The sequence below is a fragment of the Ahaetulla prasina genome, chromosome 1, assembly GCF_028640845.1.
Source record: "Ahaetulla prasina isolate Xishuangbanna chromosome 1, ASM2864084v1, whole genome shotgun sequence".
In the NCBI taxonomy this organism is placed as follows: Eukaryota; Metazoa; Chordata; class Lepidosauria; order Squamata; family Colubridae; genus Ahaetulla; species Ahaetulla prasina.
In genome coordinates, this window is record NC_080539.1 from 43,300,779 (window position 1) to 43,322,478 (window position 21,700).

The following is a 21,700-nucleotide window of genomic DNA, read 5'->3' on the forward strand; positions in this document are numbered from 1 at the left end:
TATATAAACCTATAAGAGTCGATAGATAGATAGAGTGTATACGTGTGTGTGTGTGTGTGTATACCCTGTTTCCCCCAAAATACAACCTTCCTTGAAAGTAAGTCCTAGCTTGATTTTTACACATATGCCCATATAAGCCCTACTCCCCAAAATAAGCCCTAAATAAGTTCTTGAAGGCCTCTGCCAGCAAAAAGGACACCGGAGATGACATGCACAAGTGAGGTTAGTCAGTGTATGACATCCCCCCAAAATAAGACCTGGTGCCTTTTTTTGGTAGCAAAAAAAGTAAAAGACAGGGTCTTATTTTCGGGGAAACATGGTATATGTGTGTGTGTGTGTGTGTGTGTGTGTGTGTGTGTGTGTGTTTATGTATATGTGTGTGTGTGTAGAGAGAAAGACAGAGAGAGAGAGAGAGAGAGACAGACAGACAGAGACAGAGAGACACAGAGAGAGAAAACAATTATAATCACTGCATCTTAAAAAGAAAAGTATAAAGTATAAAATAGGTCAGTGATGAAGTAATTCTCTAAAAAGAAAGACTACAGGAATCAAGGCCCTTTAGGTTGGACTGAAGGAGAGAAAGGGGAGGCATGATAAAGGTATTTAAAATCACAAACATTATTTGTTAGGTGGATCAAAATAATTTTTTAGTGTTTTAGAACTGAAAGTCATCCATTGAAACAAAACATACTGAAATTCAGGACATGTGGTCAATGGATATCCCCCTCAATAGCTACTAATATCAATGGATGTTTATAGGAGTGCATATTAACCATAAAATATATTTTAAATCTGGAATAAACTCTTGCATTTTGGAAGTTCTGATGAACAGTTTTCTTTTAACTGTGGACTGGGGAAAAACTGATATTTTGAATGTTTTGAATTTTGGCTAAAATAACACTTTAGGGGTGCTAAGAAAGATTTTACAAATGAATTGTTTCAGGCTGGGATAAATCAACCCAGATTCAAACTGGAGAGTTTTAAGTATAGAAATTAAGAGGATATCTTTAAATTATTCAACCATTAATTGATATTATTTTTGTCATTGTGCTATTTTTTTCCCTAGAGTGTATCTATGTCTTAATTCTTGTACCTAAGGAGAAATTGCCATGCATATGTAAAGATGTGATATTGTATCCATGGAACTATACAATCTACTACTATTACAGTATATTGGCATATTATTGCATATTGAATAAGAAGTTGTAATCTTTTATAGAGAGATGGGATAAAGAATTAAACTCCCAGCCCCACAGATAAATTTAGCTATTGTTTTAGTTCAATACCTAATAAAGAGAACTGGATGGACCAAAATTTCATTAAGGTGGTACTTTGTTTTTAGTGGAAGAAATGACAAAATGAAGGAAATTTTGTCGTAATTTAATTTTCAGAGTTTAAACTACAGAATGAATTCCAATCAGAGATGAAATTCAGGTTCAGGGAGACATACTCTAATTTATGTGAAATTTAAAAAAATGTGTTATTTAACCTGATAATATGGCATTTTATACAATGTAAGGATGTAATTAATATTCAGACTGATTTATACAGTTTAATTCATTCTGGTAATTACCGTGTTTTGCTTGTAGGTTGTTTATAAAAACAATGATGTAAGACTGGAATTGTCTCGGCTGGCCAAACAAGGAGATCCTAAGATGAAGATCCACGGTGTCGTGGCATTTAAGTGTGAAAATGTGGCAACCTTGGATCCAATCACTTTTGAAACACCAGAATCCTTTATTTCTTTGCCTAAATGGAATGCCAAAAAAACAGGCTCAATATCCTTTGACTTTCGCACTACTGAACCCAATGGGCTGATTCTCTTCAGCCATGGAAAACCACGACATCAGAAAGATGCAAAACATCCACAAATGGTTAAAGTTGACTTCTTTGCCATTGAAATGCTTGATGGGCACCTCTACCTGCTTTTAGATATGGGATCTGGAACAATTAAAATAAAAGCTTTGCAGAAAAAAGTGAATGATGGAGAGTGGTACCATGTTGACTTTCAAAGAGACGGACGATCTGGTAAGTTTTGACAAAAATGCTCATGAACTTTAAATCCTTCATCGTATAAAAAATACAAGAGAAAAATGTGTATTCAGTATTATTCTGTTGTGATCTGGCCCATGTTCCTCCCCAGCTTCCTCACGGTCTGACTCTGCTGCCAGCTCTGCAGGCTGTTGGCAAACCACAACGTATTCTAGAACAGCAAAGCAACTTATATTTTGAAATACTTAATTAGTTTTTTTAATTGTCTTCCTGAACAAGTTCGAAAGTTTGAGCAGTACTCAGCAGATAATAAAATGATGCTTATTTTGTGAGTATTTTCAGTAATTATTAGGAAATGTAATTCTCATATACTGCCCCAACACAAAAAAGTTATGGAGAATAATATAAAAATAATAAAAACAACAACAACAACATAAAAGACCTGTGAACTATTGGTATCCTTTACATCACACATGAAATGATTCCATTTTTCTTCAGATACTGAATTGATCCATTAGTAGTTGTACACTATTCATTTTTTTTTCAAAAATTTTAACTTGTTGAAAAAGAAATGATCAATGAACAATTGGCACTGAATGAATCATAATGCATCAAGGAAATGCATCTATATATGCATAAAACATTAGAAAACAAATTGGTGTAATTGTAAGTATGATAAAATAGTTACATTATGATTGCTGTTAGTTGTACTATTAATTTCTTCATATATTGTATGGATTAATCTCTGCTGAGGAAAAAAGAATCAAATCAGAGTTGAATCAGATTTTCATGGGAATAGTTTTTTACAACAAAATATTACATTATGAGATGTGCACAATTTATTTTTTGGGATTCTTCTACTAAAATATAACCAGTAAAAATAAAATAGCACATAAATTTTTCACCTAGGCTTTCCACACTTCTTTTCTTCTTTATGGAAGAAAAAGGAACAACTGGAGAAATGCTAATATGTGGATATGGTTTGTTTATGGTGTGGCTGTGTAACTTGTTTGCTTCCTAGCAACTGGACGAATGCTGTTAATATTCTGTTTTACTAAAGCAAAACCTAGGAAGACCAGTGTAATTTCATGCCAGGCTGGAGGTGCACAGATAGAATTTTAGCTCTTCAGCAAGACAATGAGAATTACATGAATGTGAAAGAAGGTTTACTGCATATTTGTAGGTTTAGAATAAGTACGTTATAAAGTGAATAGGCTTGAATTATGAAACTTTTTGTATGAATATGGAGTTGAAGGCTGATTGCAAAAGACAATCACTGAAATATATAGAAGAAAGCAATGTGTGAAAATAGATGGAATGTTTAGTGAATATTTCATTATTGATCAAGGTGTAAGATAAACAATTTCTTGGTTGTTCAATACATTTAACATTTAGATACATTGGTTTTTTTAATGAATTTATGGATTAATGTGTAAGGGATGCTCGTGGTGATATTAGAAGTGTGTTGGTTGGGAGTATGGATGTATATACATATTTGTATGCAGAATAATCTGAGAACAAAAAATATGGTTAATATTTGATTGTATAATGGAATAAGGATCTGAAAATTAGTTATTAAAAATGAAAGCAAAAAGTGAGTGAAGAATTATAAATTATGTATAATGGGGGGGAAAAACCAAAGATAGGTGAAATATGTACTTTATATTGTTCCTTACAGATAAAGCCTTTATTTATAAAGTGTACCTTGGATTCAACTTTGACCTGAAACTGAAAGGAACGTATCATATTGCAAGGAATGTTCTATTATACTATAGAATTTAAGCCACCCAGATTAATTTTGTTGAGTTGGGTAGCTACAGAAATTGACTGATTGATGGAATGAATGAATTTAATTTACCACAATGTTTATAGGTTCTATCTGTGGTAAATAATAAGATTTTCACGTATCTTAGAGAAATGTTTCCTAAAGAGGAAAAATGATACATAAATGTTAAGGCACAACAGAATTGCAAAACAAATACATGTAAGAAGAGTGAAAGAATTGAGAGGAATAAAAGATCAGGAAAGCTATGGTTGAATGAAGTTGATGAGATCCTGGAAAAGAGAGCTCAGAAGTTTTTTTTTTTTTAAGGCAATATGTAAAGCATTCTATAGAGGTAGTAGAAGCAAAAATGGTTTGCAAAAATAGTTAAGTTAAGGAGACATATAGTGAATTGTGTTAAAGTAAGGCTTCTTATTTCTTATTCCCTTTTCTACTACATAAAACTGCTTATCCTGGAAGAGAATAATGTAATAGCTTTGGATGTGTATATGTTTAAACTCTCATGTTCAGTTAATTGCTGAAAATTACTTTCAAGGGCTGCTATTTAACTTCCTAAGGAAAAGATACTAGCTTCTATAACTAGGTTATATTTGTAATGTATCTTTAAAAGTTGTGGAGGGAAAACTGAGCGGGAAAAAGCACGTTGCTGATTGGATGAAGCCTCTGGCTAAACTGTATATAAAGAGAGGGTTTTCCCAGCCCGAGCTGCTGGGTTCACCATAAAGTAAAGAGCTGTTGTCACTACCCTGGTCTCCTGCCTCGTTATTGCCCGAATCTAACACTGGCGACGAAGGTGGGATCTCGAGGCTAAGAGCGCCAGGAAAAAAGCTGAATTCACCAGGAAGACGCGAACCCAGCAAACAAGGGGCGGAAAGCAGCAATGTCCAGCTACACACCGCCAGCGCCATTCGACCCAGCTAAGGAAAAATGGGGGTCATACATGGCTCGTTTCAAGTGTTTCCTCGAGGCGAACAAACTTCAAGGAGTCTCAGACAACAGGAAGCGAGCGTATTTCCTGAGCCACTGCGGTCCAGAGGTTTTTGACACCGCAGAATCGTTGGCGGAGCCAACGCCGGTACAATCGGTGCCGTGGCAGACTCTACAGACCATATTGAAAGCCCATTATGCACCAACGCCGTCCAAGTATGTGCAACGTGAATTCAGGGAGCGTAGGCAGCAAGAGGGCGAGTCCATCAGCGTATACATGGCAGCCCTGAGGAAAGCCACGAACCATTGCGAGTTCCGAGACTTGGAAGAGGCATTGCTGGAGCAACTCATTCGTGGGGTCAGGGACATCCGTTTGCGATGGCGGCTGCTGTCCAAAAGCAACTTGATGCTGGCAAACGCCTTGGATGAAGCCAGGGCTAATGAGATGTCTACCCAAGCGGCGGAAACCCTACAAAAGCAGGTCGCACCAATGGCTGGTGCGAAATCAACCCCGGTCCACAATGAAGAGGTCCAGGCCGAGTTGGACGGTGAGGAGGAGGAGGAGGAGGAGGAGGAGGAGGAGGAGGAGGAGGAGGAGGAGGAGGAGGAGGAGGAGGAGGAGGAGGAGGAGGAGGAGGAGGAGGAGGAGGAGGAGGAGGAGGAGGAGGAGGAGGAGGAGGAGGAGGAGGAGGAGGAGGAGGAGGAGGAGGAGGAGGAGGAGGAGGAGGAGGAGGAGGAGGAGGAGGAGGAGGAGGAGGAGGAGGAGGAGGAGGAGGAGGAGGAGGAGGAGGAGGAGGAGGAGGAGGAGGAGGAGGAGGAGGAGGAGGAGGAGGAGGAGGAGGAGGAGGAGGAGGAGGAGGAGGAGGAGGAGGAGGAGGAGGAGGAGGAGGAGGAGGAGGAGGAGGAGGAGGAGGAGGAGGAGGAGGAGGAGGAGGAGGAGGAGGAGGAGGAGGAGGAGGAGGAGGAGGAGGAGGAGGAGGAGGAGGAGGAGGAGGAGGAGGAGGAGGAGGAGGAGGAGGAGGAGGAGGAGGAGGAGGAGGAGGAGGAGGAGGAGGAGGAGGAGGAGGAGGAGGAGGAGGAGGAGGAGGAGGAGGAGGAGGAGGAGGAGGAGGAGGAGGAGGAGGAGGAGGAGGAGGAGGAGGAGGAGGAGGAGGAGGAGGAGGAGGAGGAGGAGGAGGAGGAGGAGGAGGAGGAGGAGGAGGAGGAGGAGGAGGAGGAGGAGGAGGAGGAGGAGGAGGAGGAGGAGGAGGAGGAGGAGGAGGAGGAGGAGGAGGAGGAGGAGGAGGAGGAGGAGGAGGAGGAGGAGGAGGAGGAGGAGGAGGAGGAGGAGGAGGAGGAGGAGGAGGAGGAGGAGGAGGAGGAGGAGGAGGAGGAGGAGGAGGAGGAGGAGGAGGAGGAGGAGGAGGAGGAGGAGGAGGAGGAGGAGGAGGAGGAGGAGGAGGAGGAGGAGGAGGAGGAGGAGGAGGAGGAGGAGGAGGAGGAGGAGGAGGAGGAGGAGGAGGAGGAGGAGGAGGAGGAGGAGGAGGAGGAGGAGGAGGAGGAGGAGGAGGAGGAGGAGGAGGAGGAGGAGGAGGAGGAGGAGGAGGAGGAGGAGGAGGAGGAGGAGGAAGAGGAGGAGGAGGAAGGAGTCTTCCACACCGGGAGGCCGGAGAAAGAAGACCGGGGTGACTGCGCGAGTTGTGGAGGGCAACACCAACGACAACAATGCAAATTTAAGGATGCGACTTGTCGGCGGTGCGAAAGGAAGGGGCACATAGCACAGGTCTGTCGAGCACCCCAACCTTCCCGCCAAAAATTCAAACTGACCAACCAGAGCGCGGAACGCGGCGGCGGCCCGTGATTGGTCAATTCAAAAAGGCGAAGTTGAATCAGACTGTCGTGAGAGTGGGTCACGCAGCAACACGCCTAGAAAAAAAAATCTTTACGAAAACAAAGATTGAGGGGGTGCCGTGCCGATTGGAGGTGGACACCGGCTCAGCGATCACGATCATGTCCTGGGACACTCTCGTGAAAGCCTTACCCGCCCTCGCAAAGCGCAAGCTGAAAACACAGAAATTAAAGGTACAAGACTACCAAGGGAATCGCATCCCTGTTCGAGAGGTAACGTCCGTCCACGTCGAGTATGGACAATACAAGAAAACTCTGCCCATCACCATAGTCGATGGGACCCTGCCAAGCTTGTTGGGACTGGACTGGTTCCGAGCATTGGGCATGGGAGTGACTGGAATCTTCAGAAACGAAGTCAACCTCAAAGACGCACTCATGAAGGAATTTGGGGATGTTTTCAGAGACTGCCTGGGCAAGTACACGGGGACCCCTATTTCTTTTAACTTAGACCCCCAAGTTGCCCCTATCCGTCTAAAGGCTAGGAGGGTCCCGTTCGCCCTAAAGCCCAGGATTGACCGGGAACTGGACAAGCTAGTAAACCAGGGAATTCTAGTGCCAGTTGACCATGCTAAGTGGGAGACCCCTATAGTCACCCCAGTCAAACCGGACGGGTCGGTCCGGATTTGCGCTGACTATAAGGCAACGCTTAACAAAGCGTTGCAAAAGAGTGCTTACCCCGTCCTGGTGGTACAGCACTTACTGCACTCAATGGGGCAAGGGCAGGTTTTGCCAAGCTAGACTTGGCCCAAGCCTATCAACAGCTGCCTGTAGATAACAGCACAGCCAAGCGCAGACAATTGTGACTCACAGAGGGCTTTTAAGTGTACCCGGTTACAGTTTGGGGTTAGTGTGGCTCCAGGGTTATTTCAGAACCTAATGGGCGGCTATTGCAGGGACTACCAGGGTGGTACCATACTTTGACGATGTACTGGTATCCGCTGAGAATCTAGAGGAATTAGGGTAAGGCTGCGAAAAGTTTTGGGCATTTTCCGGTCTGCGGTCTCAATGTTAAACTGAACAAATGCCAGATCGGGGTTGAATCTGTGGAATTCCTAGGCTACCGGATAGACAGGAAAGGGATTCACCCCACTGAAAGCAAGGTACGGGCCATCAGGAAGGCCCCGGTTCCAAAGAACAAAACGGAGTTGCAGGCATTCTTAGGTCTGGTCAATTTCTTGGTATTCTTAAGAAATAAGGCAACAGTAGCCGAGCCGCTTCATAAATTACTAGCAAAGACGGCTGCATGGTCTTGGGGAAAGGCGGAAGCTAGGGCATTCGAAGGGGTAAAGAATCTCCTATCGAGTGATAGCCTCCTTATCCAATACAATGGCACGCTGCCATTAGTGTTAAGCTGCGATGCATCTCCCTATGGGGTGGGGGCTGTGCTCAGCCACAGGTTGCCAAATGGCACAGAAGCCCCTATTGCATACTACTCCCGAACCATGTCATCAGCTGAAAGGAATTATAGCCAGCTTGATAAGGAAGCCTTGGCTATAGTCTCCGGAGTAAAGAAATTCCATGAATATGTATTTGGTCGTGATTTCGAAATCATCACGGACCATAGACCCTTGCTAGGCCTGTTGGCAGGCGACCGCCCAACGCCCGTGGCACTTTCGCCCAGACTGACCAGATGGACTATCTTCCTAGCGGCGTATTCTTACAAACTACTACACCGGCCAGGGAAGGAATTAGGGCATGCAGATGCCCTGAGCAGATGCCCGTTACCAGAGACTATCGAAGACCCCACTCCGGGGACACCAGTTCTGCTAATTGACTCTTTGGACTCTGGCCCAGTCACATCCAAAGAGGTGGCTCGGGCTTCATACAAGGACATTACAATAAGGACTGTAATTGGTTGGGTACAAAGAGGTTGGCCCGCTGCGCCGGGCGAGCGTTTTAAAGAATTTGTAAAAAAACGTGGGGAACTCTCAGCTCAAGGGGGGTGCCTGCTATGGGGGGATCGAGTGGTGATCCCGGAGAAATTGAGGGAAAAGGTATTGGAGCTCCTTCACGAAGGCCACCCAGGGATCGTGAGAATGAAGGGTCTAGCGAGAAGCTATGTGTGGTGGCCCTTAATGGACTTGGAAATTGCTGAAAGGGTAGGGAAATGCCAGGCCTGCCAGGAGTCCAGACCGCTACCCCCAACGGCCCCGATTCGGGAATGGGAGAGACCCCAGGGCCCTTGGTCTAGGATCCATATCGATTTTGCCGGCCCCTTCCACGGCCAAACCTTTCTGGTAGTAGTCGATGCCTACTCCAAATGGCTGGAAATCATTCTCATGAGATCCATGACAGCCGAGGCCGTGATTTCAGTCCTACGGCACCTATTTGTAACCCACGGGTTGCCCGACACTTTAGTCTCCGATAACGGCCCGCAATTCACGGCAACCCAGTTTGAGGGGTACTTGGCAGAGGAGGGCATCCGACATGTCCTCTCGGCGCCTTTCCACCCTGCGACGAACGGCCTTGCAGAACGTTTCGTTCGGGCGCAAAGGAAGCATTGTCCAGAATCAGGCCAGGCGATTGGCAAACAAAATCGATACATTCCTAGCAGTCCAACACAGAACCCCCTGTGTAACAACTGGCCGCAGCCCGGCAGAGCTATTAATGGGTCGGAAGCTTAGGTGCCCACTAGACCGTTTAAACCCAAACTACACACCAGACGGTTACAAAGGGGCACACGGTAAAACAAGAGGGATGGCAGTAGGCGACCTAGTGTGGGCACACAACTACAGCGAGGGCCCGACCTGGTTAGCAGGAAAAATCCTAGAGATAACAGGACCAAAATCATATCTAGTAGAGATAGAGGATGGCCGGGTATGGAAGCGCCACATAGACCAAATAAGGAAACGCATAACCGGTAAATCAGAATCAGACGAAACAGGCCCTGACTATCCCATGTTTGAATCCACAGCTGACTCAAACCCGGGGCAAACGCGGGACTTATCTGAGTTCCAGGAGGTCCAGCGACGCCAACCGGTTCCTCCTGAAAACAGCAGGGACGACTCTGCAAATAATCCAGGGCCGGATGGCCTAGAGGAGGAGCTGAGAGGAACAAACAGTCCCTCCGGTCAGCTCGACTCACTCCCAGAAAATGAATTGCGCAGGTCCGAAAGAGTCAGGAGACGCCCAGTCTACTTGCGTGATTACGTTGAAAAATAAGATGTTAATTCTATGTAAATATTGGTAAAGTGTTCTCTGGGAGGGAAGGAGTGTAATGTATCTTTAAAAGTTGTGGAGGGAAAACTGAGTGGGAAAAAGCACGTTGCTGATTGGATGAAGCCTCTGGCTAAACTGTATATAAAGAGAGGGTTTTCCCAGCCCGAGCTGCTGGGTTCACCATAAAGTAAAGAGCTGTTGTCACTACCCTGGTCTCCTGCCTCATTATTGCCCGAATCTAACAATATTCGTCTACTTTTACTTAATTTTTTTTTCTTTTTTTAGAATGTAAAGACAAAGCCTATATTATATTTCAGTTTATGAGTGTCTGTGGTTTAATATAACTTCAGGAAATTTTAGTCATTTTATTAAAAATAGTAAAAGTAAAAAGATACCATATTTACAGACTTCAGGAATTGCTCACTGCTGATTTCCCTATGCAAAAGCTCAGGGTCAAAGAGATTGTTTTCTGCTAACATGAAATGCAAGGAGAAGGAGAAGGAGAAGGAGAGGGAGAGGGAGAGGGAGAGGGGGAGGAGAGGAGGAGGGAGAGGGGAAGGGGAAAGGGAAGTGGAAGAGGAGGAGGAGGAGGAGGAGAAGAAGGAGGAGGAGGAGGAGAAGGAGAAGGAGAAGCAAACACTACTGCCTTGCTTAGGTTTTGCATCAACAAAAACTGCAAAAAGAAAAAACAAGACAAGACACCCAGAAGTTTGACACTGTAGAATGGCTGGTCCAATGAGCAAGATAAGGCAAAACTAATAAAACGTTTGCCAGTTTCATCCCTCTTCCGCTTGTCTGAGCTACTGAAAGAGTCCTTTAAATACTTCAAGCTAACATTTCTCTTGCAGGACCTTAAGTGGTCTCAATGACACTGCAAGTGAGACAAATAGAAAGCAGCAAATAAAAATCAGCACCATAGGAAATAGTTCCAAAACAGTTATCAATTTGAATCGACATGTGGAAGTGACTTTATTGAGATGAAACTTTTATTGAACCAGATATAAAAGATCTGATTTAACTTAACATTGGGCCACAAAATGCCACATTCCATAAAAATTTAGAAAGTTACAAGATTATGTATATGGATCTCTGGGTTACCTTTTTTGGGGAAAATAATAGGCAGCCTTATCAGGATCATAGATGTTAGTACATGCTATTTTCCAAAGTACACATTATTTAAAAATAATATTAAAAGGGCTTATTTTTTTAAGTCTTCAGCTTATTTCACCATTGACTGGCTTTCCAGCTGAAGTGCAAAACAAGAAATACATGGAAATGTTAGAAATCAATTTCATTTTCATCTCACTGCAGTTATTTTGCTGTAATCTGAAACTACAGGTAATTGGAATAGTTTCTCTGGATAAATTAGGATTAAACCAGATTGGTTACAAGAAACTTAATTTGTTTCAGATGAAGCAACAAAGTGCAGTTAGTCACAAATGGAAAAGCATCCTACCTTCATTTCAGTAGTGGGTTCCACTTACCTTTGCTACCGGTTCGAAACCAGGGTGAACTGGTAGAAATCCACCACTGCTTCATTTAAAAGTTGTAAACTGTTTGGTGACTGATTCTACCAGTGTAGTAAGGAAAAGGACACTACTCAGCAACCAAAGTAAGCCATCCAGTGGTGGATTCAAGTATTTAACAACCGGTTCTCTGCCCTAATAATTTCTTCCAACAACCAGTTTGCCAAACTGCTCAGAAAGTTAACTGGCTGAATCCCACCACTGAAGGCATCCCTCCCCTTCTTGCTTCTGCTGCAGTACAGTGGTAGATAGTGGAAATGCTAATGACTGTTGGATGAGCAATGGAAGAGGGACAATTCAGACAAAAGTGGCATCTTAACAGAGCTGATACTGTCCCTATTTCCTTTCATTTCCTCTGCTACTGCCTGATGTAATATTGCTGCCAAGTCTCAGTTTTACAAAGCAGACTTGTTAAAATGAAATTGCTGAGATAATGAATATAATTGAAGAGGCTCATTAACTCATACCTATGGGAAATGTTTGTCTGTTGCTGCAGTGCCAACTTTGCAGGTAAAGCAGAGAGGAGGTGGTGAAAGGAAGAGGTTGGAAATCCCACAAAAGCATTCGGCAAAGCTTTGCTGTCTGTGGCTTTTGCAACCCGTCAAAATAGCAGTAACAATTATGTTATGAGGCTACTTGAGCACTTCAATGTTTTGCTCAACACTTCAGAATGTTAAAAGAAAAAAGAAGGAAGCCCTTCACAAGGGTTTCCTTAACCAAGCTGCTATTCAAACATCTGGAAAATCATGATTGTGTTTTTGAATCAGACAAGAAATTCAATATGGTCAAATTCTACTGGTACATGCCAGTGTAAACCAGACTATATAAACAGTTTGTTTTCACTGCTAGGCCTACACTTAACAGCTAAAATGTCATTGAATTTTTGAATTAAAACCTGAATTCCAGTTTAAGTGCTAGAAATTATAGGGTGGAAGGAGGCTCATGCCTTTTTTTCCCTGAGTATATAATTAGAGGCTTGGAATAATCACAGTCTCAATCAGAGTAGCATTTTCCAGATATCCATTTCATTGTTGGAAGTATTTCTTTCCTTTTCTCTATCCCCTTATGCAATCTAGGAGGGTTTTTTTTAATGTCTCGCTGTGTGTGTGTGTATATGTGTGTATAAGACTATATGATACTTTCCAACTTATTCAAGTACTTTTCACAGTATTCCTGATTCATAGAACTCATTCATAGAATTATTATTATTATTATTATTCAGTGGTGGGATTCAATTTTTTTTTACTACTGCTTCTGTGGGCGTGGCTCGGTGGGCGTGGCATGGCTTGGTGGGCATGGCAGGGGAAAGATACTGCAAAATCCCCATTCCCCCCCCCAATCAGCTGGGACCCAGGAGGCAGATAATAGATGGGGGCGGAGCCAGTCAGAGATGATATTTGCCGGTTCCCCGAACTACTCAAATTTTCCACTACCGGTTCTCCAGAACTGGTCAGAACCTGCTGAATACCACCTCTGATAGAACCCCAAGAAGTAGGGATTGGTGCCCTAACTAGATATCTGTAAACAATAAAAAAACTTAAGTGATGACCAATCATCATAATGACAAAATAAATAAAACACCAGGTTTCCACTCCTTGGGAGTCAGTTTCCTCTGTGGGTTGAAGTCTGTTATGCCTTGCAAGTATTTAGTTGACTTTGTAAATATACAAATAGAATGAGACTATTGCCTTATACACTGTAAGCCACCCTGAGTCTTCGGAGAAGGGCGGGATATAAATGTAAATAAAAAAAAAAATTACCCATAGTAAGCATGTTTAAAATTTGGGACTATCAAGGTTTTCTTCCAGACATTCATTCATGGATGAGCAGTTGCAGAGTTGTCCACATTTTAAAATCAGAAATAGGATTACTTACCATGACATCCCAAAAATGTTGCTCCGTCTCCATCATTCAGAGAGAAAGAGAGAAAATGAGAATGAACCTGCTAGTGTGTTATTTGTATTAACACAAATAACACACTAGCAGATTCTTCCAAACCTGCCCCTGCTCTCGTGCTTTTTTCTTTCTTTCTGAGCAATTCAAAATATCTATGGAAGATAAATGGCTATTTCAATTTTCAAACCGCCAGTTCAGATCAGAGTCCTGCTGAGTTCATTGAAGTTTATTCCTAAGTAAAGGATAATAGGATTACAATATTCTTAAACAGAACTTAACAGCAGAAACAGAAACAAACAATTGATTGCATTTGTAATTTTGCAGCAATTTCTGAAAAAGTGTATTTGGAAAAACCTTTATTTCACCTCCCGTTGTAACTATTGTTTATAATGCATAAATAAAACATAATCAGGAAAAACAGCCTATTTCTGCACATATCAGAACTTCACTAGAGATAGCTAGGTTCACTCATGAATATCTGCTTTATTCCTAACCACTGCCCAAATACAGGTAGTCCTTTACTTACAACAGTTCATTTAGTGACCATTCAAAGTTACAATGCACTGAAAAAGTGACTTATGACTGTTTTTTACAGTTACAACCTTTTCAGCATCCCCATGATCGTGTGATGAAAATTCAGATGCTTGACAACTGTTTCATACTTAAGACCGCTGTTGCATCCCAAGGTCATGTGATCCCTTTTTGCAACCTTCTCACAAGCAGAGTCAATGAGGAATCCAGATTCACTTAACAACCAGATTGCTAACTCTGGTGATTCAATTAACTATAACAAGAAAGTTTGTAAAATGGGGCAAAACTCACTTCACAACAGAAATGTTGGGCTCAGTTGTGGTCATGAGTTGAGGACTACCTGTAATAAACTCAATTCAAAGGAAATAGCTATCCCTAAACTGAAAATGGGAGGCAATGGCTAATGATAAATGACTAACACTTCCCCCTCATCCCAGTAAGGTGTTTAGAAGGCATAACTTCCTAAATACTAGAACATCCACCTCTTCTGGATGTTGGGGGAGAGATTAACAAAGACATAATGACCATCTGTTTATTGAGAGGCAGGAATTTTTTTTTTATTGAAAAAGTTTTAAAACAAACAAGGTTTTTTTAAAAAAAATTCCCCTTCCCCCTCCCCCCTTCCTCCCCCCTCCCCCTCCCCCTCCCCCCTCCCCCCAGAGACTTCCCAGAGCAAAATGCAGGGTATAACATCTAACAAACATACGCTAAAATACAACAAAAACCATATCCCATAATCCCTTCTCCCCCATTAATCCCTTAACTCCCCATTCCTCTTTCAAGCAAATACACAAATACAATATGTCCTCTACCATCACTCATAAGCCATTTGATACTTTTTAGTCTGATACTTATTTTGAATATAATCAATCCATTTACTCCTTTCTACTATATATCGTTCTTGTGAGTAGTCTTTCCAATACGCAGAAATTTTTGCCATTTCTGCAAAATTTGAAACTTTAAGTGTCCATTCTTCAATTGTAGGTAGTTCTTCTTTCTTCCAATATTGCGCCACCAAAAGTCTCGCTGCTGATATTAAGTTCAGTATTAATTTAGTCTCTATTACTGTACAATCTGTGATTATATCTAGAGAGGCAGGAAATTTGAAGCGATGAATGTGTATGGGAGGAAGATAAACCGAAATCACTATAGAAAACGGCCTCCTATCCCCAGCCTTCTCTGCCATTTCAGAAGGATAAATTATATCAAATGTCATTGACAGGACCATACTTCCTTCATCTGGGTCCTAACAAACATCTTCCAGACCATATAGTATCATTTCTGTCAAAAGCCCAGAAATGAATACTTAATGGAAGTAGCAGCTTCACCCAGATTTGCTGTAATGTATGTCTCACAACCTTCTTCAACATTTTGAAATTGCAAGTTGGAGATAAGGCAGAAATTACCCAGAATAGCCAGTTCAGAAGACAACTTCCAAACTAACTTGGGACTGTCTTCATAGAATAGGAACTGTCTCTCCTGTGCAATCAGCTTGGGAAATGATTCTCAACTTCCCTTCACGTCAAAATATTAAATAGGACCCAGGAAGGACAACTCTTCTATAGCTGGCTCAGTTTATTTATTTACTTTTAATTCATTTGGTTTTTTTTATCCCACCTTTATTACTTTATAATTAACTCAAGCAAATATTCCTTCCTCCTCCTATTTTTCCAACAACAACCCTGTGATGTGAATTGAATTGAGAACAAATGACTGATATAACACCCAACCAGCTTTTGTTTATTAATCAAAATTGTATAGCCGCTCATCTCACTAAAAGTAACTCTGGGAAGCATACAACGATCATCACATATGTTAATGTATGATACTTTCTCTGCTGAATGATGTTAGGAATCAGTTGTGCAGGAAATAAATGTATTTATTGTTATCAAGACACTTTTGTCCTTAATTGGTTGCCGATGATAACGGTCCACCATTGGAAAAATGGACATTAAATATCCAGAAAAAACTCCCCAGGGAGAAAACAGATAACATAAGATAAACATAAAGAGAGCAATATGAATTTACTGCATCTTGCTGCAAAAATCTGGATTATCACTAGATGTAAAAGACAGAGAAAACTGCCATTTAGATTTAGTATGCCTAACTGCAACTATTTATTGATTTCAAATCTCACTTTTAAGTTTCAGATCATTAATTGATTTCATTTGTTTGGAATTCTAGAATTTTTGTAGAATAGTTTTGCTCTGAGAACACTTAAAAACATGGTGATCCTGTGAAATTTGTGATGATTACATATGCAGATGAAATTTTGCCAAAAGCCATAACTTGGTGAAAGAAATTATACACTGGTACAGGGTTGTTGTTTTTTGTGGCAATACTAATTAAACGCAGCAGTATTTTTTTAAAAACGGGTAAATGTTTAGATTCAGTATAAGGCAGTTAATTGTGCCTAGCTATGATTTATAAAATTGCATGTCACCTCTCTTCCTCAATGCTTTCAAATTATGGTGCTGGAGAAGCATCTTGAGAGTCCCTTAGACTGCAAGGAGATCATATCAGTCAATCCTAAAGGAAATAAACCATGACTGTTCTTTGGAAGGACAAAGCTCAAATACTTTGCCCACCTAATGAGAAGAGAGAACTCATTGGCAAAGACCCTGATGTTGGGAAATAGTGTCATTAACTCAATGGAAGTAAATTTGAGCAAACTCCAGGAAATAATGGAGAACTGGGGGGGGGGGAGGGACTGGCATGCTATGGTCCATGGGTCACAACTTAGCGACAAAACAACTTTTCCTCAAAGTTTTAGGCATGGCTACCCAAACCCCTGAAGTTCCTTGGAAAATATTTAAAAAGTACTCAGATTAACTATATTGCTTTAATTTTAAAGTAAATCAAATTTTTCTATTCTGATCCCAACAATTTGTTTGTCTTGGCTTCACCTATTTTTTGTAGTGCATCCCCTAATATATCATCGAAAGATCAAAAGTAGCCCTATGCTTAAAAAAAATAAAAGTATGTTCTGATATATAAGACCTTGTCCCAGATGAATTGCTAGTCCCAGAAAATAATTAATGAGAACTGCATTTTACTGTTGTGCTCTTTCACAGAGCTTAAAAGGACCACTAAGAGCTTTTGATTAACCTGCTGTGCTTTTCCTTTTGTCCTTTAGCACTGCACTGCATTTCTTGTTTTTACATTTTTTCTGGCACTCCCAGAATCCATTATTGATCAAACTCCAGGAGAGCAAGAATAATATGTATGGCGTTATATCTGTATTCTGCAAAATGTTGTGATATGATCCACTAGTAGAGATAGATGCACAAATACACCAGACACACACACACATACATCTACATTAAAAGCATGCACAAAAAGTCATCACCTTTATGTCTAAGTATAGATTTTAGATTTCAAAGAGAACTTTAAATTAGTTTATATTCCATTAAAGAAACATGGTAAATGTTTCCAAGGCTTAAGCTTTCTCCCATCTAAATGTAGAAACAGAAGAAAGATTGTTGTTTTACTAATAACAGTTCCACAAACAATAGACAACTAAATTGTTTCCCGGTAACCATCTCAGTGTGATCTTGATGTAGATGGATAAAGGTTTTGAATAATGTATTACTAAGTGGTTACATTTCAGCTTTGGCCCTTTCATATGCAGCATTTGCTCCAATCAGGCACTGGTGAAACGCTGTGGTCTTTTTTTTTTTTTTCTGATAATTTAAATCTTTGGTGTAGTTTCATTTCTGCTGACTTCATAAACACCTTGTTGTATTTTTCTTGGCAACAATGCCAAGAGTGGTCCTTGATTACTAATAGGTTGTTTCCCACTATACCTCTGGTATTTCTGGAGGCCTCCCATCCAAGCACTAGCCAAGCCTAACTTTACTTAAATTTTCAGTTTAGACAAGATCAGTGAAGTATTGCTCCTGCTACCTAGTTCTTTAAGTAGATGAGCTGAGACTGCAGCATTTCCGTTTGCTAGTGCTCTTCAGGGCTTGTGGACTCCCTTTTTTCTCCCCACACTAATTTCTGTTTTTCTCTGCCTCCCTGCCTTCTGGGTTCAAATAAGCTATAACTTTCTCCCTACTTCTACCACACCCCCATATATTTCTTTTTGGTTGCAGCTGTTGGAAAGCATCTGTTGCAAAAGGATGGTAATGTGCCATCATCACAGATTTGTGTGAGAAATAATAAACAAAAATAGTGATACTTTGATAAGTAGCTTTTTTCTTACACCAATTTTGTTTGCTTGTTTTATTCAAAGTGGCCAAATAAACACATTTAATTGGACAGGTAGTACTTGACTTACAACCATTCATTTTGTTGACGGTTCAAAGTTGCAAGGGTGCTGAAAAAAGTGACAACATAGTCTTGCACTTATGACTGTTGCAGCATCCCCATGATCACTTGATTGTTATCTGAGTGATTGGCAACCAGCTTGCATTTATGATGGCTGCAGTGTCCTAGGATCACATAATCCTAGGACACTGCAGGGCCTAGGGCCGCGATGTGGCTCAGGCTGTAAAAGCCTGTTATTAAAACACAACTGCCTGCAATTACTGCAGGTTCTAGTCCCACCAGGTCCAAGGTTGACTCAGCCTTCCATCCTTTATAAGGTAGGTAAAATGAGGACCCAGATTGTTAGGGGGGCAATAAGTTGACTTTGTAAATATACAAATAGAATGAGACTATTGCCTTACACACTGTAAGCCGCCCTGAGTGTTCGGAGAAGGGCGGGATATAAATGTAAACAAAAAAAATAAAATAATTGCCATTGTAACTTTCCCAGCTAGCTTCTGACAAGCAAAGTCAATGAAGAAGCTGGCAAGGAATGTCGCAAGTTATGGTCACATGATGCCTCATTTAATAGCTGCACAACTTAACAATGAATTTTCCAATCCAGTTAGGGCCATAAGTCAAGAACTACTTGTATTTTGAAAGCACAGGGGAAGGGATACTAGAAATTATTGTTTCCCTTCTATGTGAGATATAGATGGGAAGATGTTGACTACTCCAAGAATGGCTGTAGCTTAAGGCACTAAATTGACTGAATGATGATTTTTGCACTCTCCAATTTATGGGCAGGAGGGAAAAATAATTGCCTCATAGTATTCTCTGTCTGTTTTTATCATTATAAAGTTGGCAGAAATGAAAATGAGTTTACAGAAGGTCTCTAACACTTTACCGAGATTATGGAACGAATATGGAATTATATGGAACGTGCCTTTTATATATTAAAAGTGCCTATTTATATATAGAATTATACATTGTATTTCATGGTTCATGGCTAAAACTGAGACTTTTTCTAGGAAAATGAAAAAGAGCTGGAGACAAGTGTCTTTCAAAATTCTCCATTCAATTTGCCTCCGTTTGGAGGCATTTCATTGCCTTCAAAATTTGTAGGCAATGAAATTAGAACAGTGATTCTTTAGAGAAAGAAGAATTCTCCAATTTCTCAGGAGGCAGAGCAGAGATGGGTTTCAGCAGGTTCTGACCAGTTCTGGGGAACCGGTATTATTATTTATTTATTTATTATTTATTTATTATTCGAATTTATATACCGCCCTATCTCCCAAAGGACTCAGGGCGGTTTACAGGCATATAAAACATCAATATCAATATACAAATTAAAATAATCCTTAAAAAACTTATTCTAGCGCCTGAATTATTAAAAATAGAAATATAAATATCAAATATAAATATTAAAAACAATTTAAAACCCCTCTAAATTTAAAAATCTAAGCCAGTCCTGCACAGATGAATAAATGTGTCTTGAGCTCGCGACGGAAGGTTCGAAGGTCAGGAAGTTGACGGAGTCCTGGGGGGAGTTCGTTCCAGAGGGTGGGAGCCCCCACAGAGAAGGCCCTTCCCCTGGGCGTCGCCAACCGACACTGCCTAGCTGACGGCACCCTGAGGAGTCCCTCTCTGTGAGAGCGCACGGGTCGGTGAGAGGTATCTGGTCGCAGTAGGCGGTCCCGTAGATAACCCGGCCCTATGCCATGGAATTTTAAGTAGTTCAGAGAATGAGTAGTAAAAATTCTGACTGGCCCCACCCCATCTATTCTCTGCCTTCCGAGTCCCAGCTGATTGGGAGGAAATTGAGATTTTACAGTATCCTTCCCCTGCCATGCCCACCAAGCCCGCCCACAGAACCAGTAGTGAAAAAATTTGAAACCCACCACTGAGGCAGTGATCTGTAATGGAAAAGGAAGTTTCCCTCAGGCCATTGGAGATGTGGTTGCACAAGAAAAGGCAGGACTTAACACACTCTGACTTCAGAAGCTCATATCTAATAAGTACAAGGAGATCATTCTCCAGATATGAAGGTTTCGCCACAATTTTCCTTTGCGTCAATTTCTAAAGCAACTTTTGCTTTCTCAGATAAAATGATAATGACTAGAAAAAAATGGTGTGCATGAAGAAGGTTTGCATACAGGATATAAAAGACCTATTGGAAGAAAGCTCCAGCTGGCAGATCTGTATTATATAATTAAAAATCTCAGTTATTGTCTGATCTATGTTTAAACACTAGGACAAATCTGAGTTAAAGTATATACTTTGAAATTTTAGACTTAGATCCTGCTTCTTTCATTTTTCTCTACTTTGTAAACAATTTTTTATGTCTTTGGCACAGTTTGCTGGCAAGAGTATAATACTAATCAACAGTTCAATTCTACTGCAGCGTTATGCATAGCTCCTCAGAAACTACAGCCTGTTTTGTTCAGAGGTTTACTTTTAGGAAAGCAAATTTTTGAAATCCTGCCTATACAATTGGCAATATTTAGGTTTGCAATTTTGATTTACGGAAATGTTCAAAAGCTTAGATTTGAATAAATTGGGTAGAGTAATTAACTTTTTTGCAGCATGGTTACTCTGGCCTAAACCATAACTTAAAACAAATATCCTTCAATTGACACTGCTATTATTTAAGAAACTTTGATGGAAATTAAACTCTTCAAATAATTAAAAAAAGTTTAGGGGAAAGGAGTTTGATCCATTCAGATATCTCATTTTTTATCAGGTCTTATTTGTCTCAATATTTTAGGAAGAGCAGTCTGTGTCACAAATGTTAAATAACTAAAATAACAGATTATGATGGTTCTAAATGCAGAAAACTGCAGAAAAAATAATTGCTACCAACTTGCCTTCCATTGAGGACCTGTATACTGCACGAATCAAGAAGAGAGCCGTGAAAATATTTGCAGATCCCTCGCATCCTGGACATAAACTGTTTCAACTCCTACCCTCAAAACGACGCTATAGAGCACTGCACACCAGAACAACTAGACACAAGAACAGTTTTTTCCCGAAGGCCATCACTCTGCTAAACAAATAATTCCCTCAACACTGTCAGACTATTTACTGAATCTGCACTACTATTAATCGTTTCATAGTTCCCATCACCAATCTCTTTCCACTTATGACTGTATGACTATAACTTGTTGCTGGCAATCCTTATGATTTATATTGATATATTGATCATCAATTGTGTTGTAAATGTTGTACCTTGATGAACGTATCTTTTCTTTTATGTACACTGAGAGCATATGCACCAAGACAAATTCCTTGTGTGTCCAATCACACTTGGCCAATAAAATTCTATTCTATTCTATTCTAAATGGCAATGTCAGTCAAAGATTGTTCATCTACTGCTGCTCCATGTACCTCAAGAACAGGATAAATAAATTATGCAAATGTGCTTAGAACAGAAAAATACTTAGTCTAAATTCATATTTAATGTTTAAGATCAAATTATTTCAGTATAAGAAACAGCTGGAAACTCTCTGATCATGTTTAGATCCAAGCACTGTTTTCCTCTCTCATGTATCTTGAAAACAACAGTGGAGGCCCTGGTTTGGATATCATCTGATAAAGCAGAGCAAATTGTAGGTTCTTCAATTGACTTTCCATAATGTCATTTTTGCAAACTCAGACTACTTACTTTTTAAGTTGTTTTTAATTAATCTGGATTGTTCTTCGGTGCCATTTTTCATTCAAGTTATTTTACGTAGTAGTGGAAACATTT

General features: G+C 40.8%; 1 protein-coding gene across 3 annotated transcripts in view; it reads left to right on the forward strand.

Moving 5' to 3' along the window:
- Positions 1-21,700, forward strand: part of NRXN1 (neurexin 1) — a 1,023,581-nt gene that overhangs the window by 396,827 nt on the left and 605,054 nt on the right. For all 3 annotated transcript variants that reach the window (XM_058164969.1, XM_058164968.1, XM_058164970.1), the window contains one exon: positions 1,590-2,028. In XM_058164969.1, coding sequence (XP_058020952.1) covers positions 1,590-2,028 — 439 coding nt within the window. The remainder of the gene's footprint in view (positions 1-1,589; positions 2,029-21,700) is intronic.